The sequence below is a fragment of the Pipistrellus hanaki genome (assembly GCF_964339955.1).
Source record: "Pipistrellus hanaki genome assembly, chromosome: 5".
Taxonomy (NCBI): domain Eukaryota; kingdom Metazoa; phylum Chordata; class Mammalia; order Chiroptera; family Vespertilionidae; genus Pipistrellus; species Pipistrellus hanaki.
Genome location: NC_140507.1, coordinates 11,479,761 through 11,507,533, shown reverse-complemented (window position 1 = coordinate 11,507,533; position 27,773 = coordinate 11,479,761). Strand labels below are relative to the sequence as shown.

At 37.8% G+C, this 27,773-nt stretch overlaps 1 protein-coding gene across 3 annotated transcripts; it reads left to right on the top strand.

Moving 5' to 3' along the window:
* Window positions 1-1,783: 1,783 nt before the first annotated feature.
* On the top strand, window positions 1,784-18,897 carry GABRA6 (gamma-aminobutyric acid type A receptor subunit alpha6). Of its 3 annotated transcripts, none has more exons than XM_084884120.1 (9): window positions 1,785-2,126; window positions 2,325-2,443; window positions 2,978-3,045; window positions 5,954-6,144; window positions 6,230-6,312; window positions 6,617-6,760; window positions 7,164-7,316; window positions 8,569-8,828; window positions 17,677-18,897. In XM_084884120.1, exons 1-9 carry the CDS (start codon window positions 2,065-2,067, stop codon window positions 17,950-17,952), a joined length of 1,356 nt encoding a protein of 451 aa, XP_084740246.1. In that variant the 5' UTR covers window positions 1,785-2,064; the 3' UTR covers window positions 17,953-18,897. The 3 variants fall into 3 exon arrangements, with proteins under 3 accessions (XP_084740247.1, XP_084740246.1, XP_084740245.1); XM_084884119.1 differs by having other exon boundaries at window positions 1,786-2,126; window positions 5,924-6,144; XM_084884121.1 differs by lacking the exon at window positions 7,164-7,316 and having other exon boundaries at window positions 1,784-2,126; window positions 5,924-6,144.
* The last annotated feature ends 8,876 nt before the right edge of the window (window positions 18,898-27,773 follow it).

The following is a 27,773-nucleotide window of genomic DNA, read 5'->3' as shown; positions in this document are numbered from 1 at the left end:
TGCAGGCTGGGCTGAGGGATCCCTTGCCCCCAGTTTATGAATTTCTGCCATTGGGCCTCTAGTTATGTATATATAAAATACTATTCAGCCATAATAACATATAAAATACATTTGAGACAACCTAGATAAACCTGAGAATATCATTTAAGCAAAATAAATTATTCAGAGAAAGCTAAGAACAATATGATTTCACTCATACGTGAAATATAAAACTGAAACTCATAGATATAGCAGTATGGTGGTTACCAGAGAGAGGGGTGGAGGCTAGTAAATGGTAAAGAAGACACAAAACATGGTGACAGAAGATGATTTAACTTTGGGAAGTGGACACACAATGGATTTTAAAAATATCTACTTTATATAATCTCATTAACCAATGTTACTCCAATAAATTTAATTTAAAGAACTATTTCAGAGAAAATCTTGCATCCTTTCTGTTTCTGTTGCTTTTTCTTGGTTATAGATAATGTCTTGAAATGCTCTTCAAATGACTTATGTCATGTTTTCAGAAATGACTCTAAGATAGTGCTTCATGTATGAAATAGTTGTCAGCAACTTCATAGAATTTAGGTCTGAAGGTACAGACTTGTGTGAATTAGGATAGATAGTGAGTGAATTTGATTTGGCAGGAGGATGTTGAAGTGAGATATTTTCCTCTTGTTCTTATGTTTTTGAATTAATATATACATATTAATATAGTATGTAATATATATATATATATATATATATATATATATATATATATATATATATATATATATATATATACCTAATATGCAAAGTGTCCCCTTGAGAATTCAACCAGGAGACCAGGAGACCAGGAGTTCCATCGCTCGCTATGACGTGTGGTGACCACCAGGGGGTGGCATGGAACAAAGGAAGGCCTCGGCCGGTAGCTGACTGTCTGGGAAGGGAGGCCCGGACTGGTAGCTGGCAGTTGCTAGGGACCCTACCAATGCACAAGTTTCATGCACTGGGCCTCTAGTTAATATAAAACAATCAATGTGTACTATATAATGTTTTCCTTTATTGTGTTTACTTTTTAATTTAAAAATGAAAATATTAAGGCTTAAAGAGACTCCTATCAGACTGGGGAAAAATGCTATTTCTCCAGTTCAAACATTTTACTTTTGACCTGTGGCAAGCCTACTAAAACAGTGCTAGCAACATCAACATTAACCATGTCTACAGATGCTTCATTCTTACAGCATTTCTACCTGGGGAATCTTAATCAGCTCTTTCCAGACATTGTCTCTTACAGGCACCATTCATGAAGCTGGCCAGGTTTCTAAAGATAATGGTAAGATCCACTTATATACCTTAGCTTGAGATGACATATCTTGGACAGGAAGGATCAGCAAAGCACTTAAAGAAAACAAACAAACAAACAAACAAACAAAAACCCACTATCCCAATATCTAGATGGCCAGGATTTGTTCTGCTTGGTTATAAGTTTTTTTTCATTGAATAATTAAGGACAATTTTTAAACACACAAGAGGTGTGTTAGATGTAAGAAAGCTGATGAAATCAGAAAGAGGACTTAAGAGGATCCCAATATCACTAGACTTTTTTTTAAGCAGTAAGAGCTGTGTAGGAATCCTTCTGTGAACCATGGAAATAATAAATGCTAAGCCCATTGGAACATAATCTCAGTCAGCAAGATGCCACTGCTTTCCAGATTTTCTCACAGGGCTCTGCTAGTTCCATGCCAAAACTAGCAGTGGATTTCTTCCTACCAATCTCCCCTAATGCCTTATCTGATTATTGTCACTGCTCTCCAACCATGCACTATCCTGTCCCCGCCGACGCTCCTTTCCCAAATCAGTCAGGCAGAGGAGGCTGAGTGTCCATCAGGACGTAGTCTGAGAATACAAACCTCCGTGTTCCACGTGAAAAAGGAACAAGGGGGACCCTTCAAAACTTGTCTGGCAACTTCAGCATCTACCGGATTACTGGCTGGATGCAAACAAGAAAAAGAGACATGAGGGTGTCCAGAAGGTCGCTCTAGTTGATTGGCAAAGGGGAGCTGGCTGTTGGGGAGGACAAACAAGGAGGAAGGCGAAATGGGCATTTCAGTGCACGGCGGAATGGCATCACCTCTGCCCTGGCTGTACATTATTTTATGGTAAGTAAAATATTTTTCCTGATTTTTTTTCCTTTTAGCTCAGGGCAAAGGAGAAGCACACACCCGCTGGGTGGCTTCTATACCAAACCATGAAAGAAGCCTGGGTGGTGTGGCATTAGCTGTGGTGGGGAAGACACAGGTGACTGAGCACATATTCTCTGAGGCTGGGAGTAAGGATCATTGACTGTCTACTCACAGGGTAGAAAACATCCAAGGGAAGTTTGAAGATGAAGGAAACGACTACTCGAAGAATATCAGTCGCATCCTGGACAACTTGCTTGAAGGCTATGACAATCGGCTACGGCCCGGATTTGGAGGTGAGAGGCAGTATCCTTTAACAGACCAAGCATCTGTACTCCTTTCCCCTTAACGCCATTCCAAGGCAGGGATCCTGGAGAGAGGCCATATGTGTATTCCCACCCACTACCTGCCCCTGTTCAATTAGTGATCTTATATAGAGTTATTTGAACTCTTTCAGCCTCAATTTCCTCAACTGTAGTGAGTGTCTGAACAGTGCTTACCTCATAGAGTTGTGTGTTGAATGAGATTGTCCACATAAAACACTTTTTTTCATAGCATTTGTCCCATTAAATATATCAATTAGTTTTTTTTTGTTTGTTTTGTTTTAGAGTTCTCCCCTAGTTCTCTTCTTTTCCTTAAATTCCTCAAATTGACCAGATTAAATTCAAAATAAGGCAACTGGTATGACTTTTTAAGAGTTGAAAAATTCTGGGGCTCTAGGATGGGCTGAAAATTCCAGCTGTGAGACGGGGTTTGCTGAAGAGTCATTAAATTCAGATCTTTCAACTCCCCTGGTGATAACTGCCCCCATCCTTCTGTGCTAATTTCAGGTGCTGTCACTGAAGTCAAAATAGACATTTATGTGACCAGTTTTGGGCCCGTGTCAGATGTGGAGATGGTGAGTGAGTTCTGCATGAGGAGGGCAACTTGACTTAAGGGGAGAGAGGGCCAGGACTCAGAACTAATGATAATGGTTATGGTTACCAACACCATCATGCACTATGTGAACTCATGCTGGGAGGGCATGGCACTTAGAGCACATTCCTATCTTACCCTCCTTCACCAAGGGCTCTGCTTGAGCACTTTAATCTGAGGGATTTTTATAATTGCACAGCCTCTCCTCTCTTCCATCCACATGTCATGCACTGATTTTCCCTTCAAAGAGAAGATTTTTCATATATTTATGAAATCCTAGTAAATGTTTGGAGTAGCAAAACGAAAAATCTGCTAAGGTACCATGCCAGAGTATATTGAGAACATCCATGAAAGTTAAAACATAGATTTTTTTTTTTTTTTGTAGTACATAATTTCCAGTATATTTAATTAAAAGAGTGAAGGGTGCCATTTGGAAAGGCCAATGCCGTCCACCTTTTATGGAGTGAATAGACCAGTAGGTGTTCTTGGGACTCTGCTCCAGGTACAGATGGCAATATTCATCAAAGGATATTTATAGTAAGTGGCAATGAAAACCTGACCTAGCTACAACAAAGTAGATTATAATGTGCTGTCATAGTTTGTAGGTAGCACTGCCTCCTAAAAGTAAAATATAAATACCAAAACTGAAATGAACATAACTTTGTAAGGATTCCTACACAGCTCTTACTGCTTAAAAAAGTCTAGTGATATTGGGATCCTCTTAAGTCATTACATTTTATTAGGGAATATAATTTTAGATAAACAATTGTTAGAGACTTTTTCATGGTCTGTGTTTTGAGTTGACAAGAAAAGCAAAAAGAAGAAAAGGAAGAAAAAGGCAGAAATAAAAGAGGAAGAGAAAGAGGAAAAAATTAAAAAGAAAATCAGAAAGAGGAGGAGACAGGGACTCTATTTGAGAGGTAAATGTCTTAAGACCAGAATCTTCAATTATTTCACTACTATATTTTTCATTTGAGTACTGAGTCACCTATCTAATATATAAAAGCCAAGTGATTGGAATGATAGAATGACCATAATGACAGGTCACTATGATGTGCACTGCAGTGGTCAACCAGCCTGATTGGGACCCTGATCGCCACCCCACCAACCCTGATGAAGGGCAGGACTGGCCAACCTCCTGCTGGCCCGGCCTGATTGTCCCCTGGTGAGGTGGGCCAGCCGGACCCCACCCATACATGAATTCATGTAATGGGCCTCTAGTATATAAATAAGCATGACCATATTCTACTGTATTAATTGATATCTGGAGATACTTGGAACTTTATGCACTTGTCTCCTTTTTATTTGTACAATAGAGTTTTGTTATAGCCTGAATCATTATTATATGAATCTATTGTGTCAAATTAGATTTTTAAAATATTATCACCACTTGTAGTAATAGGTCTAGTAAAAGAATGCATAAAGTAGACAAAACAATTACTGTCAATATTTTGATATAATTACATTGTTATTTATCATTAACTTTTGCTATTGTCATAAGTTTTAATATCTTAATGCTATTTAATAAAAACCACAAATTAAAACTCATAGTTATTATTGTGCATAATTGAATAATATTCTTTCTGAGTATTCATGGTAACATTTGCTTTTATGTTCTCTGAAAACAATATAAAATAATTATGATGTGCAGTAAGAGCCTGCTCGTCAAGTAAAATTCATCCTTGGAACTTTACTAAATGTTATCATGATGCTCAGAGACACCTTTGAAGGTATACAAATTGCTAAGGGGAATGGTTAGCCTAACTCAGTGGTTGGCAAACCATGGCTAGCAAATCATATACGGTTCTTTGGCCCCTTGAGTGTGGTTCTTCCACAAAATACCACAGCCTGGGCAAGTCTATTTTGAAGAAATGGCGTTAGAAGAAGTTTAAGTTTAAAAAATTTGGCTCTCAAAAGAATTTCAATCGTTGTACTGTTGATATTTGGCTCTGTTAACTAATAAGTTTGCTGACCACTGGCCTAACTGATGGTAAGGAGGGCAACACAAAACCTAGAGTTTTTATCTTTTCATATTTTTTTCTAAATCGAGGATGGAGGTATTGAAAAGTTGATAGTGGAGAGATGGGTGACAGAAAAAGAAGTATGCTGAGGATGGTCAACATTAAGGAGGAAAATTTCCACAGCACAACACTATCCTTTATGATAATACAAACTTTGAGAAAAATAACACTTCACTGAAATTATAACTTTTCTGATAAATTTTTGCCACAAAAAGTTGCTTTGTTCCTTAAGTTTTAGGATTGAGTAGATAAGCTGGTGAATAAACTATCTACACTAATAAAAGAAAAATGCTAATTAACAGTACCTTTGCTATGCCCACAGCCAATCAGAGTGAGTATGCAAATTAACCCAACAAAGATGGCAGTTAATTTGCATATGCTGAGGGAGGGAGGAGTGAAGACTGAGATAGCATAGAAGGAAGAGGGAGAGAAAGTGGAAAGCAAGGTGGTTGCTGCGGCTGAGGGAGGGAAAGCACAGGGGGGACGGCAGCTGAGAGTGGGATGGCAGGGGCGGTGGTCAGCGGCAGCAAAGTGTGGGATGGCAGCAGAAGGGAAAGCACGGGGCAGCGGTGGCAGGAGGGAAAGCACAGGGGGGAAGGCAGCTGAGTGAGGGAAAGCATGGGGTGGGGGGCAGAGATGGCGGGAGAAAAAGTGGGGGGTCAGGGAGGTGAAGGGCAGAGGCTGCAGGGAAAGCATGGTGGGGGGGCGGGCAGGAGAGGTGGTGGTGGCAGGAGGGAAGCCCACCAGAAGCCCTGTTCTTGCAGGAATCTTCCTACAACGGGCCTCTAGTTCTTAACAAACCATCTGCCCAGCCTGCATAAATATCATATTTTCTCTTAGGAGTATACCATGGATGTTTTCTTCCGCCAGACTTGGACTGATGAGCGGTTGAAGTTTAGAGGGCCAACTGAAATTCTGAGTTTGAATAACTTGATGGTCAGTAAAATCTGGACACCTGACACTTTTTTCAGGAATGGCAAAAAATCAATTGCTCACAATATGACAACTCCTAATAAACTCTTCAGAATAATGCAGAATGGAACCATTCTATACACCATGAGGTAAGGTTTTTTCCAACTCTACTGCCTCTGCCCAACTAATGTGTCCATCATACTAACTCGGAACCTTTCACTTCAATGTCCCTAGGCTTACCATCAACGCCGACTGTCCCATGAAGCTGGTTAACTTTCCCATGGACGGGCATGCTTGCCCACTCAAGTTTGGGAGTTGTAAGTTACAAAAAAACTTCTGAGATTAAAAAAAATGCATTAAATAGGCAATTATTTGGTTTTAGCCAGAGACTGGAAAGCAAAAGAAAAATATTACTATGACATTCAAAGTGTGATTCCTGGAATATACTTACTTAATCATATCTGTCACAGTCAGAGATTTCAGTTACCCAGATTAAAGAAAAGCATTAAAGAAAGTTCGTGTCTGTATTTCCATATTACAAGAACAAAATTTGCTTTGAAAGAAAAACCCACTAGTAGTCAGATTCACTATTATGTTTAATTTGTTTTTTTAAAAATGCAGATGCCTACCCCAAAAGTGAAATCATATACACATGGAAAAAAGGGCCACTGTACTCAGTCGAAGTCCCAGAGGAATCTTCGAGCCTCCTCCAGTATGATCTGATCGGACAAACAGCATCGAGCGAGACGATTAAATCTAACACAGGTGAGGATTTGACCAATGCATGGATGCAAGGTGACTCTGGCGAGGCATCTTCAAAATATCTATTTCTTCTTCCTTTGCATTCGTCAACCTCAGATAAGCTTGATGTTTTGAAGTGATGAGTAGTTTTCTTTAAAATTGATTTTGCAGCCATGTGTACGTAGAGATTTGTGCATCCCTGAAATGAATAGTTTTGGATGCAAATGACACAAAGAACCCCAGTGAAAACAGTGAGCGGATGTATCTATCGCCTGGTGATGAATGCCCTTGCCATCCATTAAATTATGCCTTTGCTTGTTTTCTTCTGGCCCAAGTTAATTTAAAAACCTGCGAGGTTTATGCCCAGTTGTATTCTTTTTTACACACTATCAATGGCAATAATAATGATATATGTGTCTTCCAACAGGTGAATACGTAATAATGACAGTTAATTTCCATTTGCAAAGGAAGATGGGCTACTTCATGATTCAGATATATACTCCTTGCATTATGACCGTCATTCTTTCCCAAGTGTCTTTCTGGATTAATAAGGAGTCTGTTCCTGCCAGAACTGTCTTTGGTATGCTTCACTCTTTGGAGTCTATTTCCATTCATCCTCCAGCTCTCAGGCCTTGGGTCGTTTAGGGAAATATTCACACCAGTGCACTTTTTCAGTCCACAAAGGAAATAAGACACGTATCTCATTCAGACACATGTATCAGGAAAAATGACCCTTATCTTATTACAAGCTGTGTGGTGAATCAACAAAAAATTTGTTTCAGTGAGAATTCTGGCTGGTTTCCTGTGACTTTCATATGTCCTATTTAGTAAGGCTTTTTTTTTAAAAAAAATCTTTATTTGATTTTTCATAACCAAGGGAGAGCTAAAAGTTAAAACCTACATGTAAATCCATAAAAATAGGCTAAGTTATTGAACTCATAACATATACATTGTATCTCATTTTTATTAGTTTGAACCATAAAAAATTGCTGTTTTTCTGTGTCTAAAAAGAGTTAAGTATTACTAATTTCCCATATTTCAACCTAAATATTTAGTCCCATTTATGATGTATAGAACCATCACTAGCTTTGATGAATGTAAAATAAGAAATAACAGAAAATATCAGCACTAACAATATTAACTTTTTATGAATTGTTATGATTACCAATTTGGCAGTTCCTAAGGAAGACAAAAGTTGAACTGAAATTTCAGATGAATTTTGACTTTTTAATTTACTGTATTAGAATAGATCTCTTTCTGCAAATAATAAAAGAATATATACATAATTATGCTGACCATATTCAAATTATATAAATTCCCCAACTCAGAATACAAGACAGAAAGCTGCTGGCAGATGAATATGAGTAAATACTTTACTTTAAAACCAAGCTAGAAATTTAAAAAAAACATGAGGAATCCAATTTATGAATATTACTTGTACCAGAGTTCTTAAACATGATAAAATATATTATCAGCTATTAAAATTGATCAGAAGTTCAAGGTTTTATTACTTTAGTGTTAATTTGCTTTAAGTTTTCTAAATAAGTAAATAAAATTTTTCATGATTTAAATTTTACAACAGTTAAGCTAAATCAATTCAAAATATGTTTTGAGTTATTACAGTGACCTATACCTAGGTCACTGCACAAGGTATGAAAGGATACAAAAATGATAATACCTATCATAATAATTATGAACAATTATAAAGCAATGAAATAAAAACAAAAATTACATTTGGAGAGAGTTTAATCCTCACCAACAAATGTTCTCCTTTTATATATTTATTAGATTCTAAATGCTAATACTTCATTTCTTCTTCGTTTCCATTTTAGGGATCACCACTGTTTTGACCATGACCACTTTAAGCATCAGTGCCAGGCACTCCTTGCCGAAAGTGTCCTATGCAACTGCCATGGACTGGTTCATAGCTGTGTGCTTTGCTTTCGTCTTCTCTGCTCTTATTGAGTTTGCAGCTGTCAACTACTTCACCAACCTTCAGACACAAAAGGCCAAAAGAAAGACACAGACTGCAGCCTCACCCCCAGCGACAATATCAAAACCAATGGAACCCTTGGAGGCTGAAATTGTCTTGGTAATTGTTTATTTTACTAATCTTACCCAGCATATAAAAAAGGCAATCCAAATGGTGATCACAAACAACAAAATAGTCCCAAAGTAGTATTAGTTGAGCAGAAGTTACATAAGCCTAGTTTCCAGGCCAACTGCGTTTCGAATTTCACAGAAAAAAAGCCAATCAAGAATCCTTCACTTATCTTTGACCTGAACTTTCGGCATGTCTCTTTCATCACCCTCATTAGTAATGGCAGGTCTCACGCTCGCAGAGATAAGAATATTCTTCTTAGCCTTTAGATGCTTACTTTGAACAGGTTCACTTACCAACTAGGGAGAATAAAGTTAAAAAAAAAAAATAATGTTCTTGATGAGCCTTTGAGGCTTCAGAGCCTGAGGGAAATAAACAGGGACTCTGAAGGAACGGACAATTTTTATTGGAAATCTGCTGGTTGGTTTCATTCATGAGGACAGGATATGAGTATTAGGCTATATGAGTGCTGAATCAGAAGCCACTTTTTTGAAGCATATGAAAATATTCTCATATTCATATATGAAAACATTGCTATAGGTATGATTTTAGTCAAAGACTTATGCTCAGTGAGAAATACCTATACATTCAGTTTAGATTTGCCATGGCTAAGCTCTAATCTTCAGAGGTGCTTTGAGTAAGAAACAAATGACAGCATTAATAGTTCAAGGATCATTAATGTGCCCCCAAATTTCAATTTTACATATGAGTAAATTCTCCCAACAAATTAAGTTGCACAAACTTTTTAAATGGATTATAGAATTGATAGACAAGTATAGATTTTTATATGAATACAAAGTCAAAACAGTGACTCTAGAAAAAGAATTTTGCTCTATAAAATTTAGTAATGCAGATATTTCAATCGAAAATTTCCTTGTAATTGATCAATTCTCTTGAATATTCCAAATTGTAGAGCCACATACAGTCCAGTTAATTCTTGGTTAATTTTTATGATAAAAATTATAAAGCTTTAAGTATTCTACTTCTCAGGCATCTATCAGCTAAAGAATTATATATATATATATATATATATATATATATATATATATATATATATATATATTTTTTTTACTTAAACTTTTCTCTTTGATAAACTAAGAAACTTGTTTGACAATTTACATTTTCTGTAAGAAATAAAATACTGTAAGGCTATTCCCATGACAAGTGAAAATATATAATGTAAATATTTTTTCTTGAAATATCACTAACTAAAAAACAAGTCATATAATATAGTCCAATTATTTTCACTTACAAATTGAAAACAGAGGAAAATCATTAGTTACTAGTTGGTAGGAAAACTAGAAATTGATTCTAGAACTTTTGCTATCTACAAACTGTACAGAGGTCTTCCCCTCCCCAGCAATTCCTCAAACACTGAAACATATATTTTCAGAATGTAGGTGAGGTCATTCCCCAAATCCTTCCCTTGCCTTAATGATGTTTTTTAAGTGTAGATATGTTTTGAAAGGTGATAAAATATAAATTTCATAACAAAAATGTTAGCCTGAAGGTTTTGTCTAATACACTTAAAGATCACTTTAAAAAAAATAAATTCCAAAAGTTTTTGAGAATTATTTTATGCTAGTAAAAAACAAAAGTGATTATGCTATAAATCATCTGTTTTTATATAACTATATAATCAACATATTGTCTAAAGGTTAACATACATCCATAAAGGAAGAAGAATTAATGCATATAAGAATTCAGCTTAACAGTTCATTTTGAGAAATGGTAAAAATTAAAAGAGAAATTCATGAGAAGCAGGGTAAAAAAATAATTCTGATGATTTTGAATATGCTCATTGATCTGATATAGAAATAGAAAGACCAACTTCTTTACTTTAACTCTTTTGAAATATACATTACTGAAAGGATATGATTTCAAATCCTTGGAGAAAGTATGGTTATTATTTCCTTAGCCTATTATTTTAAAGGTATAATTTATTAATAAGATGAAATTTAAGATTTCAGGACTTCATATAAACTATCTTGTGCAATGCTTTGGGAAGCTGGATACAATATTGCATTTAAGTCATCTCAAATTACCTTTTTTTGCAAGTTGATGTCTTTCTTATGAAAAATATATTTCTAAACCTGGCTCTAATTTACTGAAAATATTTTAAGGCAATAAAGAGAAGAATTTCATTTCTGAAAGGCTAGGTCAAAGCATAAAAATAAAAACAAAGTTAAACTTACCAATACCAATCTTATAATGTCAAAAATAAATACAGATGATTACACATAACATTTACATTTTATTTATTTATGCCAAAACTTGGAGGCTTGTCTTATACAATGTAGCAGAACAAAAGTTATACAACACAATGGTATATTATGATTGCTAGGTCATTTCTTCCTTTCAAATATCATGACATTTAAAAATGTCTATCCAGTTGTAATCAAAATAGCATTACTTGAGTAACTTGGACACTGAAATAGCAAGCCAATGGTGAAGTTGAAATGAAATAAGAGCTTGAATATTTTATATGATTCTTTTATATTTTAATGGAATCACTGCTTTTCATAAAGCAACTTCCTATAATGAATGTGGAAAAAAGTTTATCACTGATTTTTGACCTTAAATATACCAGTAATAAAACTAGAAGTCTGATGTACAAAATGTGTGCAAGAGTAGGCCTTCCTTCCCCAGGCTGCTGGCACCAGCTTCTCTCTGGTACCCAGGACCTGGGCTTCCCTCGCAGCCTGGCTTCGTCTGGAAGGTTGTCCGGAAGGACTTCTGGCCTAATTAGCATATCCCGCTTTTATTATTATAGATAATGACAATAAATTCAGGCATTTTAAATCTAGTACTCAAACTGATAGAAACGCAAAAATTAAATCCTCCGAAGTACTCATAGATTAATTAGTTTTCGGTTTTTAAGTCATTTAGAACTAGAGACTTTAATTTTTTTTTTTTAGGTTTTGAGAAGGAAGTGTCCACAATTTCTCTTGTATTTATAGGGCATTTTTCCTTACTGTTTTTATCTGGTAGGTTATCTTGGCGTTAGAGAGCTATTCCTGTCTTTGTATTTCAGAACCTGCATTTGAGGTATACTATTCTGCATGCAAAACCAAGTTTGGACCTTGTTCTCTTTTTGAATGTTTTGCTAACTTCCTTGTTATTTTAAAAATCTAAGCCCTCATTACTTGTTCCTTAGAGAATCCCCTCCTCCAACCCCCTCCCATTAAGGCATCCAATGTGGCTTTTCTTTTTCAGAGGAGGTATGATGTTCTTGGTAAATTATCCACAAACAAAATTGATCAAAATGTCATTAGTCTGGACAATAGCTTCAGTTCTACTGATTACATTATTTATTCATTTATTCATTTTTGTTTTCACCTAGTATCCATTTATTGAGTATCTACCCATGGAATTTTTGTAAGTACTTTTATGTGGCAGATTCTTTTAAAATCCTGAGGATACATTAATGAGTGACATCCATAGGGCCTCTTCCCTTGACAAGGTTGGAATGTCTGCTGGACCATTACCTAGGTCAGTGGTCAGCAAACCCATTAGTCAACAGAGCCAAATATCAACAGTACAACGATTGAAATTTCTTTTGAGAGACAAATTTTTTAAACTTAAACTTCTTCTAATGCCACTTCTTCAAAATAGACTCACCCAGGCTGTGGTATTTTGTGGAAGAGTCACACTCAAGGGGCCAAAGAGCAGCATGTGGCTCGCAATCTGGGAAGTACAGAATACTGAAAGATTTACCTCCTTGGTTTCAAATATTGCTAATACATGAGTACCACCATTTCTCAAAAGAATGAAGGATTGAATTAAGACCATCAGAGACTCTGAACACCATAAAGTTCACGGTGCCCCTTCTTAAAGTTGTGCCATTGTTGGACTTACAAAAAGGGAACGGTGGACTAGGTGAGGGATGTAGGAGGTTAGCTTTTGCCCCATATATTCTATCAAATCCTCATCTAATATTCCATTCCTCACCCTCCAAACATTCCAATATGATTTCCAGACATGCCCCTAGCACCAGCAACCCACCAGATTGCTGCCAATAAGCTGCTTTTCTCTAGAACTTCTGGGTTCAGCTCTGTTTCCAGTTCTACCAGCTGTAGCATAAATGCAGGGAAACTGGATGGAGTTCTTATTTTCTCCATAGCGATATGATAGGTTAATGCAATAGGACAGTTTAAAGAAATGTCAAATACTAAATGTTTAAAAAAATATTTTATCTTATCTTTGATGCCCCTCTTTGCTGTTTCTAGAAGCAGATGCAATGTTAGTCCCTTGAGGATTGCAGTCCCCAGCTAGAATCTCTCTTGAGAGGTAATCCATTGCCCCCTTCTCTGTAACATGTAAGACTCACTGAACATTGTATCTGAATTGCTCTAAGTTCTCCCCAAGTGCCTTATCCCTACATCAAATACTTATTGCCTTAAAGTCCAGCTTAATTCAAAGTATCTTTGCAATATGGTGTTACTTAAAACAAAGCTGTGCTCTTAAAATACCCATAGCAGGATGGCACTCAGCAGCAGGGGGGCAAGGAAGAATTCAAAACCACAGGTGTTCCACTCAATACTATGACAGCCCCAAGCTGAGCCCTCATCTGGACGATGACTAAAACCTATTTCACCATCAACTGAAGCTGCTAAGCTTACAATGAGCAGGCAGGCTGGGTCTGATGAAAACCTGAAGCTGAATGGCTTGGAAAATTGGCTTTCTTTTTCATTTCAGAAATTCAATGTGATTCTTCTAAATTGGTTCTGAGTCTCCTGTATTATGAATTCCAATTATCCAGGAGTTGATTATCCAACATGTGCCTTAGCCAGGTGTCATGCATTTCCTTGAGCATATGTTTTTGCTTCCTGTTACACATCCTCCAATCACCTTTGGGCTGTGGGACCATTGTGACTGTAAAGTAGATATACTCAATGGTAGGTGATTACCCTCTCCCACCCTCCACCCTGAGGATATTGGCAAGAAAGGTCTAGAGATATTTACAGTTGTCATAACTCTGGGAAGAAGCAGAGGGAGGGGTACTATGGGCATCTTGTGGCTAGAGGATAGAGATGCGGCTCAACACCCCATGATGTACAGGACAGCCCCCCACAACAAAGATTTATCCTACTCACAATGTTGATGGCTCTGTGGCGGAGAAACCATGCTCCAAATCATAAAGTTGATGGGAAGAAACAACAATTATAGAATGTGATCTCTGGTATCTAAGAGGGATTAAATTCGGGAGTTGCCACTCATTACTTGTGTGAGCTTTCTGCTTAAAACTCCATTTGTTCATCTTTAAAATGAAAATAATATTATTACATAATAGATTCCTTCTAGGAATAAACAAAATAATGCATGCAAAGTGCCGTGCAATGCTTTTCAATAGCAAGCATTTAGATACAGTACCTATAATGTAATGTAAAATAACATACTAAAATATAATATAATCATAAGACCTTTTGCTCTTTTCTCTTTGCCTGTTGACTGAAAGAAATCTTGAAAAATGTTTAGATTTTCATTTATTTGTTGATTCAGCATATGTTTATTAAGCATATACTATGTTTCATGCATTAGCCAGGCACTGTGGAATATTTATGTATTACAAAACTATGCCCTCTACCATTAATGTCAGGAAAGGAGATAAGGCATTACAGAAATAATATTTAAAGGGAAGTATGTTATAATAGCTAAAAGAGCTGTAGCAGCTAAGCAGGCAAAAAAGTATACAAAGTGTGTGTGTGTGTATGTGTGTGTGCGTGTGTGTGTGTATAACAGTCCTCAAATTCTTAAAGTAAAGAAGAACACTATCAAAGAAAGTAATCATTGTCCCTAGCTTTAAAGATAGTACATTGAGGCTTAGAGAGAGTATATGAAATCTCTGGCATTTCTAAGTTGCAGCAGCTCAGTAGTATCCATGGACTTGCAATCCAGGGCTTTCTGACACTCCTGTCCTCTTAACACTTAAGCAACCCTCCCTAGAGATTATTTTGAAATCATTGAGGGAAGGGGGCATGCTATTGTAGGGGCTATTTAATTCCAGGCTAATGCCACTTGCTTAACATTTTCATGGTGTTTGGTCTTGAATGATGTTGGTTAACTCTGGACAAGGAGAACTTGGCAACCTCATTTTAAGTCATTTGTGACACTGTGGCAATGCCAAGAAGTTGACAAATAATTTTGCCCGCACATCTCTAAAAAAGAGGGAGATATGAAACAATGCCTTACATTTTTATGGCAGGTTATGTTTTACAATCACTTTTTCGTGTCAATGAACTTTTCAATGCCTGCCTCCTTTGTCCCTAAAAGGGAAAACAAATTCAGAGAGGCAATGTGTTCTATTAAAAGACAAGACAAGCCCTAACCCATTTGGCTCAGTGGATAAATCATCGATCTGTGGACTGAAGGGTCCCAGGTTTGATTCTGGTCAAGGGCATGTACCTTGGTTGTGGGCACATCCCCAGTGGGGGGTGTGCAGGAGGCATCTGATAATGATTCTCTCTCATTGATGTTTCTAACTCTCTATGCCTTTCCCTTCCTCTCTGTAAAAATTAATAAAATATATTTTAAAAAAGGAAAAAAGTCAAGACAAACTTAGAAAGAAAATCTGCTCTAAAGGCTTGCCCTCTGTGACTTCATCATGATCCTTAGACATTTTACTAGAGTAAAAGACTTCAATGTTCCATCCATCTGGGAGGAGAATACTTCTTTTTGGAGAATGAAACAGTGACACATTTTACTGGGTCAGAAAAGGAATATATTAATGAAATATTTACTGAATGAAAATTCAAATTAAATCCTGAGAAATGTGATAAAAGATCTTGTAAGATGATGCTATGCTTCTTCTTTAAGACCATGGAGACCAAACTACCACAACTCTGGTCCTATCCACAATGTGTCTGGTGAATTTGAACACATTGGTCCTTAGCTGTCATAGATTTTTTGAAAATATATTTTTTGTTGATTTCAGAGAGGAAGGGAGAAGGAGAGAGGGGTAGAATCATTAATGATGAGAGACAATCATTGATCAGCTGCCTCCTGCACACCCCTCACTGGAGATCGAGCCTACAACTTGGGCATATACCCTGACTGGGAATTGGTTCCTAAGTCAATGCTCAACCACTGAACCAGGCCAGCTGGGCAGCTGTCACATATTTTTAATAGAAAGTATCACTTATTTCCTGTCCTAGACCAGCAGACTGGTCTATCTATACTTTAAATTATTTTCTACCTCCAACACCTATGATTTATTTAATTCTGATCAGAGTGTCTAGCACAATCCTGCGTCAATAGACAATAAATAAAGATACTTGCTTGAAATTCACTGTGTTCATATCAAATTAGACTTGAGTACACAGATTCCTTTTTGCTTTTGGTGAAGAAACAGATTTCCCCATGTCCCCTAAAAGCATACAGGGCTTGAACTCTCTATCAAGATTATTATTATTTAGGTACTCAGAGACAAATCACAGCAACATTCAAGCAGAGAGAGGAGGCTCTTTGGGCGGGTTGTTTCCCACAGTGCAAATGTCACCACATCCCTGGTTCGCTCTGGTCCTATGGCTTAACCAGCAGGGGGAGGTGGCTCCCTCTCCCGGGTGCGGTGGGGTTGCTGGCTAAAGCCACAGGCATCTGCCACATGAGCAATATACCCTGCCAGGCAACAAAGTGGTGATTTTGCTGCCAGGGAGAAAACAAGGTGGTTTTAGAAGAGCAGGGATGATGTACAGCAAATGTTTGAAGGCAGAGACCCAGCAAGGACAACCTGGCTGCCAGGCAAGTGAGGATCACAGGATGTAGATAATTAAAGGGAAGAATCAGAGAAAGGCCCCTAGTTTACAAAGGCGTAAAAGGAATCTAAAGCAAACAGGTTAGTATCTCTGAATAAGCCCCATTCCTTAGAATAGAGATGATAAAATTTAGGGATGAATCAATCACTGAAATTGATCACCAGCTGTGCAATGGGGGGTGGGAGTTTGCTTCCTCTCCCCCCCCCCCCCCCCCCCCGCCCCTCCCACGCATTTCTCCTATCTGGACCTGTATTTCTCATCTATCAATTCATGTGCTAAATATCCCTTTTAGAATTAAGATTGGTTGTCTAATGATTTCAATGGAACAGAAATTTTAATGACAGAGAAACCGATTGTGACAATTCTGAGGGTGGTAAATGAATCATTTTTTGGTCACTTGAGCTGGAAGGAAACCAGTGGAGAGTTTCTGAATGGGAAGCAGAAAGCTCTCAAGACAGAACTTCTGAACTAAGAGGCAGCTGTACTTCAAGGGATGAACAGTCAAAGAGTCAACCAAAGGGCAGTTTAATCTTTGTCACTGGCTTTTGACACATATGAGCATCTTTATATATATTTCTTTAGTCTCAGCTGGTTCAAATGTATGAATGTGTGATGAGGATGATGCAGGATGGGAATGTGTCTTAGAAGCATGGTATCAATTAACCAAGCTATTATTTTCTTATATTAACTAATATACCAAATGGAAACACCCTCTCATTGCCCAAACTCATTACCCCGCAGGCTTAACCATAACCAGAGGGTGGATAAACTTTTGCAACTTGACTCATGTACTCCTACTGGTACAATCTCAACACAGTTCCTGGGATGTGGAACATGCATAGCATCAATTGCTGATGTATTAATTTATAAGATGTTGGATGAAAGCAAATCATTTTTTAAAAAATTATTTTACTACTTTCTTGGAAAAGTAGCACCATCAAATATTATAAGGATTTGCTGATTTTTTTTTTTGGTCTTACATCATAGGGAAATAGTTGATAAATACTTATTAGTAATAAAAAAATGAATCTAAATAAGTGATCCCTATTCTTTACCAAAGCTGAATATTTGCCTTTTACCTACAGCATCCTGACTCCAAGTACTACCTGAAGAAAAGAATCAGCTCCCTGACCTTGCCAATAGTCCCAGCCCCTGAAGCCAGCAAAGTCCTCCCTAGAGCTCCCATCTTACCATCAACACCTGTCACTCCCCCACCGCTCTCTCCAGCCACTGGAAGCACCAGTAAAATAGATCAGTATTCTCGGATTCTCTTCCCGGTTGCTTTTGCAGGATTCAACCTCGTATACTGGATAGTTTATCTTTCCAAAGATACAATGGAAGTGGGCAGCAGTGTTGAATAGCTTGCAGACAAATCACTCTGTATTATATAAGTTCTTATTTTCTGAGTTTTTTTTTTTTTTTTAAATCAGCACTGAGACTTGTGTGAATAGATGCTTTTCCAAACATGAAATCAAAATTAAAAATCTATAACACGTAGTAATTAGATAGGAGCCAAAAAGCAATAATATAACTCCTCAAAACTGGAAGTTGAAGGTTTCTGAAAAATAAGACCTTGGGTGGTGGGTGGGTACACAATGCAGTATACAGATCATGTATCACAGAAATGTGTACTTGAAGTTTATAGAATCTTAATAAGTAATGTCACCCCAGTAAATGTAATAAAAATATGACTTTTGTGTACATTGGATAAAAATTTTATAAAAGGATAAGATGGATTCAAGGTGAATTCTCAAACCTTTGTCCTTTATTGTTCAATATTTTGATTGTCATTGTGAATAGCATATAGCACAAAGCAGATAAAATAAGAAAGGCTGACAATTCCAAAGGTTGCCTTAAAATATGTTTATTTTGGCTTAGTTTTCAAGAGAGCAAAATGTAAGTAGTCTAAATATTTATCAGTAGGTAAATACCAGCATGTTGGAGGCCTTTATGCTAGTAAAATGGCTTTCAGTGGCATTGTAAGGCCTGTATTGAGCTTAGCCATTTGTTTTTAACCTTGCTGTGCTATTTCGCCTCAATAAAGTATGGTGTTTGTATACATATGAATTATACATAGGTCATAAATTATGTATGCATGTGCACATAGCTTTAGCCGGACTATAGTACAGTGTTGCTTTATCTTGTTAAGCTTCCTTTTTAAAAATAATGTGTTCTTCATAATTCCATGAAGTTATAGGAAAACATAGTAATTATAATGCAGCCTTATATATTACGACTGTGGTCATATGTTGTATTTTCTACCTTTCTGAGTATACCACTAAATAAAACAACAATGAACATGGTTATCTGGATCTGTCTAATAAAGTGAGGCAGCAGAATTTCCCTAAGTCCAGAGAAATGAAGTGGTTACTTTCCCTCAATGTTATTGTTCCTGGAGATTCTAACAGATGGAAGATAAAGGAAGATCAGCCTCAGTCACCTTGCTCTAAAGGAAACCTTGAGTTTGGGTTCAAATAGTCAATGCTTCATCTCCTTTCTGCTCAGCCAACACACTTTCAGTTACGAGATGAATAATGTCTGATGATCTAAAGTATAACATGGTGAGTATAGTTTAATATTTATTGTATAACTGAAATTTGATAAGAGAGTAGAATTTGAATTTTCTCTGTCACACACAAAATATAAAGATATATATTTATATATGAGGTGATGGAGGTGTTCACTAAATCAATGAGGGGAATCATTTCATAATGCATATGTATCAAATCATTATATGTGCACTTTAAATGTCTTGGAATTTTAGTTGTCAATTATACCTCAGCAAAGCTGGAAAAAGAATGAGACTATTCTCCCTTTCTATCACCCCAGCTCTTCCTGAATCTCAAGCTAACCATGTTTCCCCCACGTATAATAGAATAGCCTTAGGGAACAGGATCTAGGAGCAGAAGAAAGCATAGATTGCAATCTGTCCAAATCCATCAACTCCTCCTTAGCTGTTGTTGGGTCTTAAACATCACTAAGATCTAACTCTCAGCTCTAACGAGAAAGAAATATTTTGGAATCACTACTCCTGATTTTCTTAGAAAAATTGCAAAAATTCTATAGCCAAACAAATTAGATTTTAATAAAAACAGCACTCTACTAAGCATGAGGAGACTGCGATCTCCATCTAACATACCTGTTAATTCACTTCATGACCAAATCTCTTGGTCTCTTGGGAGACATTGTGCTATTTTTATTTTAATCTATAGAATTAGGGATTGGGGTGGAAGCCCTATCATTGTCCTTTCGTTTGTCTCATTGGAATCCTTTTCTATCAAAATCAAGTTAGTCTAATGATGCAGGGCCTGCTTCTCTCTTAGGAAGTAGCAGCTCAAAGAAGGAAACCCCAGAGCTGGAATCAGACATCCAAGGACAGAGTGCAACCTGACTGACACTGGTATCACAGGTAATCAGAAAAGGGGCTTCTAAGAGCTGAGTCTTAGACTTCTTAGACTCCACAGGCCACTAGTATCTCAGGATGGTGCAAAAGAGAACACTTGTATATTTGGGATCCCAATCACAGTTTGGAACTGATTCCTTTGGGAGGGCACAATAAGGCTGGTTCTGGGTATGCCCAAATCTGGAGACTGAATTAACTACTGTTGCAAGGTGAAGGGTAACATTAAAAGGCAAAGCAAGTAACAAAAGAGAGACTATTCCTTTCAATTTTCACCTGTATTCTAGTCTTTCTGCAGTGCCTCCTATTGGAAGAACCTGACATATATCCTGAAATGAAAATTACAGTTCCAGCCCCAGCATCACAAACTAGAGTATAGAAGGTTGGATATCGAGCTGACAGATCAATACTTCATAACTGACATAATTCTCCCCTTTGGTTATTCTGTGCCACATATACACTTCTGTATTTATACTTTTTCTCAATAATAAGATGAAGCTATCCTTCATACAAAGAAAAATGCTCTCATCATTTGTCCAAAAAAGGAGATACAAGATACCAAAAGTCGTTATATCCATCTCTAAGAATCAACCACAGTATCCATTTCTGGGTGATGATATTTAATCTTCAACAAAATTACAGTGCTACTTGAATATTTTGTTTTCCAAAACTCAATTATAAACCTATCCATGATGAAAGCACCTTTATATAAAATAGTAAGGGGAGAGGAAAGTAGATCCAAAGAAAGTATTCAATATATATAAGTATCAATATGTCTAAATATCCATGTGATTTTTATGGATAGAGAGAGCTATATTTTTCATCATGAAAATAGTAGCAAGCAAGGAATAAAATATAGTTTCTATAGTCCTCATTTCTATAATTATTTACATGACTGTAGTTGATATAAATAGCTTTTTTTCTGCTATGCTTTTTGTCAGCATCTCACCTAGTGATTTGGCGTTTACCTGGTTGAATCTAAGACTTACAGGATAATCCAGAAGGTCAATTGCTTCCATTACTAAGAAAGTCTTAGAAAGCCTTAGGGTTCTCAGATTCTCAGCATTGTTCAAGTCCACTCAGATGTCACCATACATGTTCAGCCTCACTCTCCTCCTCAATGTTTTTTCTCATGAGAGTCACAGGTAATGTAAGATGTTGACATATAACTGTATAATCCACATAAATAGAATATGCCTCTACTTTTTTTGAGAAGCCAGCCCTGTATCTACAAGAAACAAGGGATTATTTTAAGATTCCTATAAAAGCTCTATTGTTCTCTACTACTTGAACTGAGAATTAAAACCTTTGAACTTATACTTTTATATCTGTACACTCGCCAGATATGTGAAGAGAGGCCATCTTACACAATCCTTATCCTACTAAAAAAAGAGTAATATGCAAATTGACCATTACTTCAACACACAAAATGGTTGTTCCCATGTGGTCAAGATGGCTGCCCCCATGTGGATACAATATGGCCACCACAAGATGGCCGCAGGGGAGGGCAGTTGGGAGGGACCAGGACTACAAGGGAGGGCAGTTGGGGGTGATCAAACCTGTAGGGGAGAGCAGTTAGAAGTGACAAGGCCGACAGGGGAGGGCAGTTAGGAGCAAACAAGCTGGCAGGGGAGTAGATAGGCATCAATCAGGCTGGCAGGAGAGTGGTTAGGGAGTGATCAGACTGGTAAGCAGAAGCAGTTCGGAGCAATCAGGAAGACAGGGAGGTGTGCAGTTGGGAGCCAACAGTTCTGGATCCTACTGGGATCAGGCCTAAGGCAGTCGGACATCCCTTGAGGGGTCCCAGATTGGAGAGGGTGCAGGCTGGGCTGAGGGACACCCCCCCATGCACAAATTTCATGCACCAGGCCTCTTGTAGACATTGTAAGTATTATAAAAGTTAACGTTTGAGGACACTTGGTTCTCAGGGTATTTCATTGCAATCAACAAGAAGCAATCATTTTAATTACATGTGATGTGACTTCATATTATGAATTACTAATACCTCATTTCCCATTGGAAAGGACATTACTGTTCATTAAAGGGCATGGGAAGGACCAAATAAATCTCACAATATTCTTGTATCAAGTACAGTCCAGATAAAGAAAAAGCTACTCTTCTTAGGGGTAGAGAAGAAAAGAAAAGTGATGGGGTTATCACTTTGGGGAAGATTCCCGAGGAGACAGGGCGCAGATGTTTAGGAAGGGGATAATGCCTGGGCCATGACGAGGCTGGTTCTGGGAGAACACAATGAGAAGCTAGAGGCTGACCACATACTACTTGTGGAGCCGAGGGTCTTTATTAGGACAGTCCTTATGCAAGGACAGCCTTGGGATGGGATGGGGAGGTACCTTCATTTTTCTTCTGCCTCACCTTCCTGTAGCACCTCCTATCCTCAGAACTGAGTAGGAGGCATCTTAAAAAGAGAAATAAAAACTGCAATTTAGCACCAGTGTGATAAAGTATAGAGGGGTGGATTTGCAACTAAGAGACGTAGCTCAACCAGGAACACAGACGGCAACCTAAATTATTCTGGCGTCCAGCTTCAGCCCGTTAGAATGCTTCCTTAATGGTTGATGCTGAGGAGATATACAACCTGGTGGGGAGGACATAAAGGGCCAGGGAGGCTTGTCAGAAAGCACTTACTGGCTATATCCCATTTCCATAAGTTATCATCAAATGAGTTCACGTCTGTAAATTGCTAGAACAGTGTCTGGCATGTATAAGGTGCCACAGTAAATTATTGTCTACAGTACTAGTGTCATCACCATAGCATCTTACTTTATGCTTGTATTAGGCACTAATATACAATTGGTGAATTTAAGGTTAAAAGCATTCCCTGTCAGTTCTATGAAATATGTCATCATGAACTTGCTTACAACAAATATTAGCTGGTCCAAAAGTAAAATGAGTGCTATCACACCAAAAGTAAAACAAAAGAAAAACAAATCACTATTGGGCATTTGACTGATATGTGCTGATAATAACCCAAAGGGCACATTGTCAAAGAGCTTTGCATAAAGCTTGGTTATTTTATTACATGTTAGGATTTAGTCATGTCCTTACCCCATGACTTCAGCAGTCTAATGCTTTCTGTCCCAGAAAACTTAGTGCTGACTATTGTTCAGTCCTCCAGAACCTAAGCTACCTTCAGCTTTATGACTGCATGTGAGCGTGTGGGTAAATGCTAGGGGAAGTGGAAGATTGACACAATGATAGCAGAATGTCCCTGCTAATGGGAATTCTTCCAGACCAGAGGCCTCAAGTACAGAAGCAGAAATGTAACAGTCAAATAGACTTTTCCTCCATTTTTAAGATTAATTTGCTTATTTCTCAATTGTATCGCAAGACTACCTCCTTTGTGCAACTTCTACATTTTAGTTGTAATTGAACACATTAAAATCTCACAATTCAGTTAATTCTTGGATTAATTTTTCTTGGATTTTTTTTTTTTTTTTTTTTTTTTTTTGGTGCTCATGGTAACTTATTCATTTTCAATGTCTGATTTTTGCATTATCCAAATATTAATGGAATAATGTCTTACTTTTATCTGTACATACTTTCCTTTTCTAGAAAACCTGATGCTTAGCCTAGAATTCCCTCAGCTCCTGCAATCACTATGACTGTAGGATAGTAAAAAATGTACCCCAAAATTAAGGTATTGTAGGGCAAGTATTTTACTCATAGCAAAGTTACTCCACCTTCACTCAAAGTCAACATACTCATATTTTAAACCTAGTTCACACTAATTGATTTGTTTCTTAGCTCAAAGTGAACAGGAAGAGTAAATTGTGAAAAAAAAAAAAATAAGGGGGCTTTAGAGTCAGACTTAAAGTTGAAATGACAGTGATACAGAGGGATATAAAAAGCAGTTTCAAAATTATGGGCTCACTGTACACCGGGCACACCGCCCTCATAGAAGGAAAGCATGCAGCCCAGGACCTGCTGCCATCCGTGCATTAGAATAGACTCCTGAACTAGATGAGAGGGCCCATGGGCAAGTCACTTTCTTCTCTGGGCCTCCAGTTCTACAGCTATATAATGGGGACTTGATAAGATGATTTATAAAATCATCAAACAATCTAAATTTTTATTATCTATAATAATAAAAGGGCAATATGCTAATTAGACCAAATGCCTTCCAGATGTCATTCTGGACATCCTTTCTGACCAAGCTGGAGTGGAGGGAAGCAGCCCAGGTCTTGGGTGCCTGCTGGCAGCCAGAGGAGGGAAGCCCAGGACCCAGGGGCCAGAGGGAAGCTGGTGCTGGCAGCAGGGGAAAGGAAGGCCTACTCTTGCATGAATTTTTGTGCATTGGGCCTCTAATCCTACCTAATAAAAGAATAATATGCAAATTAACAATCACTCTGCCCAAGCCATGCCCACCATCCATTCCCATCAACCAATCAGAGTGAGTATGCAAATTATCCCCAACCAAGATGGCTGCAGCCTCAGAGAGCAGTTGAGAGGCTTAGGTTTCCCCAGCAATGGAAGCCAAGCTTTCCTCCTGCCCTAGCCAGCCTAGGCCTCCACTTAAGGATACAAAGTTTCAGTTATAGAAGGTACATAAAACTAAACAGAAATGGCAGCAACGGGAGTGAGCAGGGGGCTTGGCTCCACTCTAGACTACAAAGTTTCAATTGTAGAAGGTAAATAAATTTCAGATACCAGGGCTTCCACATGGATTGCCAGGGGGTGTGGCTGGCCTCCAAACCACTACAGGCCCCTTGCCCAGGCCGCCCCACACCCCAAGGGAACCCCCACCCTGATCCGGGACACCCTTCAGGGCAAACCAGCTGGTCCCCACCCATGCACCAAGCTTCTATCCTATCTAATAAAAAAATAATATGGAGATTGACCATCACTCGAACACACAAGATGGCTGCCCCAATGTGGTTAAAGATCTGCCCCAATGTAGGCACAAGATGGCCATCACAAGATGGCCAGCAGGGGAGGACAGTTGGGAGGCACCAGGCCTGCAAGGAAGGGCAGTTGAGAGGTACCAGGTGTGCAAGGGATGGCAGTTGGAGGCGATCAACCCTGTAGGGGAGGACAGTTAGGGGTGTCCAGGATGGCAGAGGAGGGAAGTTGGGGGCAAACAAGCTGGCAGGGGAGCACTTAGACATCAATTAGGCTGGCATGGGAGTGGATAGGGGGTGATCAGGCTGTCAGGCAGAAGCAGTTAAGGGCAATCAGGAAGGCAGGCAGGCAAGTAGTTGGGAGTCAGCAGTCCTGGATTGTGAGAGGGATGTCCATCTGCCCATGGGATCGAGTCTAAACGGGCAGTTTAATATCTTTCTAGGGGCTCCAGATTGGAGAGGGTGCAGGCTGGGCTGAGGGACACCTCCCCCGTCCCCCAACTCTGTGCACAAATTTCATGCACTGGGCCTCTAATGTTATAATAATTTTAAAATGTTTTCCTGATACAGAATAGTGAGCCCAGAAATAAACCCACATCTCTATGAAAAAGGAGGCAAGAATGGTCTAGTCAATAAAATGGTGTCAGAAAAATTAAAAACTTGCAAAGAAAAAACTATGCCACCTATTTACATCATACATAAGAATAAACTCAAAATAGATTAAAGATTTAAATGTAAGACTTGAAACCAAAAAATATCATGGGCAAAAACATATGCAGTAAAATCTCTTGACATTTCTCTCAGCAATATTTCTAACATATCTCCTCAAGCAAGAGAAACAAAATAAAAAGTAAACAATTGGACTACCGCAAACTAAGAATTTTGCACATCAAAGGAAACCATCAATAAAACAAAAAGACAAACTACTAGATGGGAGGAGATTTTCACCAATGACACATCTGACGAGTTAATAGCCAAAATTTATGAAGAACTCAGATAACTCACTGCCATACAAACAATTTACTTAAAAAATGGACAGAGTACCTGAATAGATACTTCTCTAAAGAGGACATACAGCTGTTCAATAGGCATAGAAAAAGATGCGCAACATCACTAATTATCAGACATATGCACATTAAAACCACATCTGTCAGAATGGCTACCATCAATAAATCAATGAACAACAAGTGCTGGTGAGAATGTGGAGAAAAGGGAACCCTTATGAAATGCTGGTGGAAATGCAGATTGGTGCAGCCACTATGGAAAGCAGAATGGAGTTACCTCAAAAAATTAAAAATGGAACTTATATATCTGAAGAAACCCAAAACACTAATTCTAAAAAATATTGTACCTCTATGTTTATTGCCACATTATTTACAATAGTCAAAATATGGAAGTGACTCAAGTGCCCATCAATATTACTCGGCCATAAACAAATGAAATCTTTACCATTGTGATAGCATGGATGGACCTAGAAGGTATTATGCTGAACAAAATAAGCCAGACATAGAAAGACAAATACCATATTAGTTCAGTTTTGTGTTGAATCTCAAGAATAAAATAAATGAAGAAACAAAATAGCAACACGCTTATAAGATAAAGGGAACAGACTAATGGATGTCAGAGGAGAGGGAGATGAGGGGACTGGGTGAAAAAGGTGAAGGGATTAAAAAGAACCAATTGGTAGCTACAAAACAGTCACAAGCATATAAAGTAAATCATGGGCAATTTAGTCAACAATATTGTAGTAACTATGAGTGGTTCTAGTTGGGTACTTGAAATATTGGGAACACTTTGTAATGTATATGATTGTTTAACCATTGTGCTGTACACTTGAAGCTAATACAAATAATACTGAATGCAAACTGTTATTGAAAATAAAATTTAAAAGTATATATATATATATATATATATATATATATATATATATATATATCTGAAGAGTGTGTGGGACACCTTTCAAAATATTTTTACCAAGAGTGGTTAAAGTGAGCAAAAATGGTTTGGTCTTACTATTAGTAAACATTTGTTATTTAGCATTATTAGTTAAGCATTTTTATACATGTCTACATATTTATTTAATATTTACATCAACTCGGTGAATTTGATTCTATTTATCCCCATTGTGCAGAAGAAGAAACCGAGGCTCCACAGTTTAATTGCATAGTATCTCATGGTGAGACAAGGTCTGGAATCCAATTTGTCTTCTGCAAAACTTTATACCACGTCTCCAAGTAGCACAGATAAGCACCATATGCTTGTATGGAGCTTCTGTTTTATTCCTGGGTCACATGCAACCAGCAAGCTTCAGGTTTTCAAAGTTGGACACATAACTGGTGCTGTTCCAACTACAGCTCATTGATGAGAAGCACGGCCTCTGCCCCTGGCTATCTGAGGCCATAGATTCCCATGTTGTACCAGGTGGCCCAAGTTTCCACAAGAATATACTAGTTGATTAAATATGACTCCCACTGCTGTGCCACCATATATTTGAATACTAACTTACCACTGAGGGACTGCTGATACATGGAGAGGTGTGGTGTTTTTTGTTTGTTTTGTTTTTTCTGAATATGGCTAATTACCTACTTATTTTTAAAATTTTGTCATTTCTGTGTATCTCACAGTAGAAAACTGAGACTGTGATGACTTCCTGGTACAGCTAAATACTTTTAAGATATGCCATCTTAGGCAAGTTCCTTAATGTCACACAACCTTGGTTTTTATCATCTAAAAACTGGCATTAATAACAGTTCTTAGCTTATAAGGCTGTTATAAAGATCAAGCCAGTAAATACATCTAAGTATGCAAAATAGCGTGTGACCTACTGCTAAGTGTTTAAAAAAAGTTTACTATTAGCTCCCTCAGAACTATCCCTGAGGAGCCAGTGATAATTGGAGACACCTGCAGGCTATGTTGGAGCCCT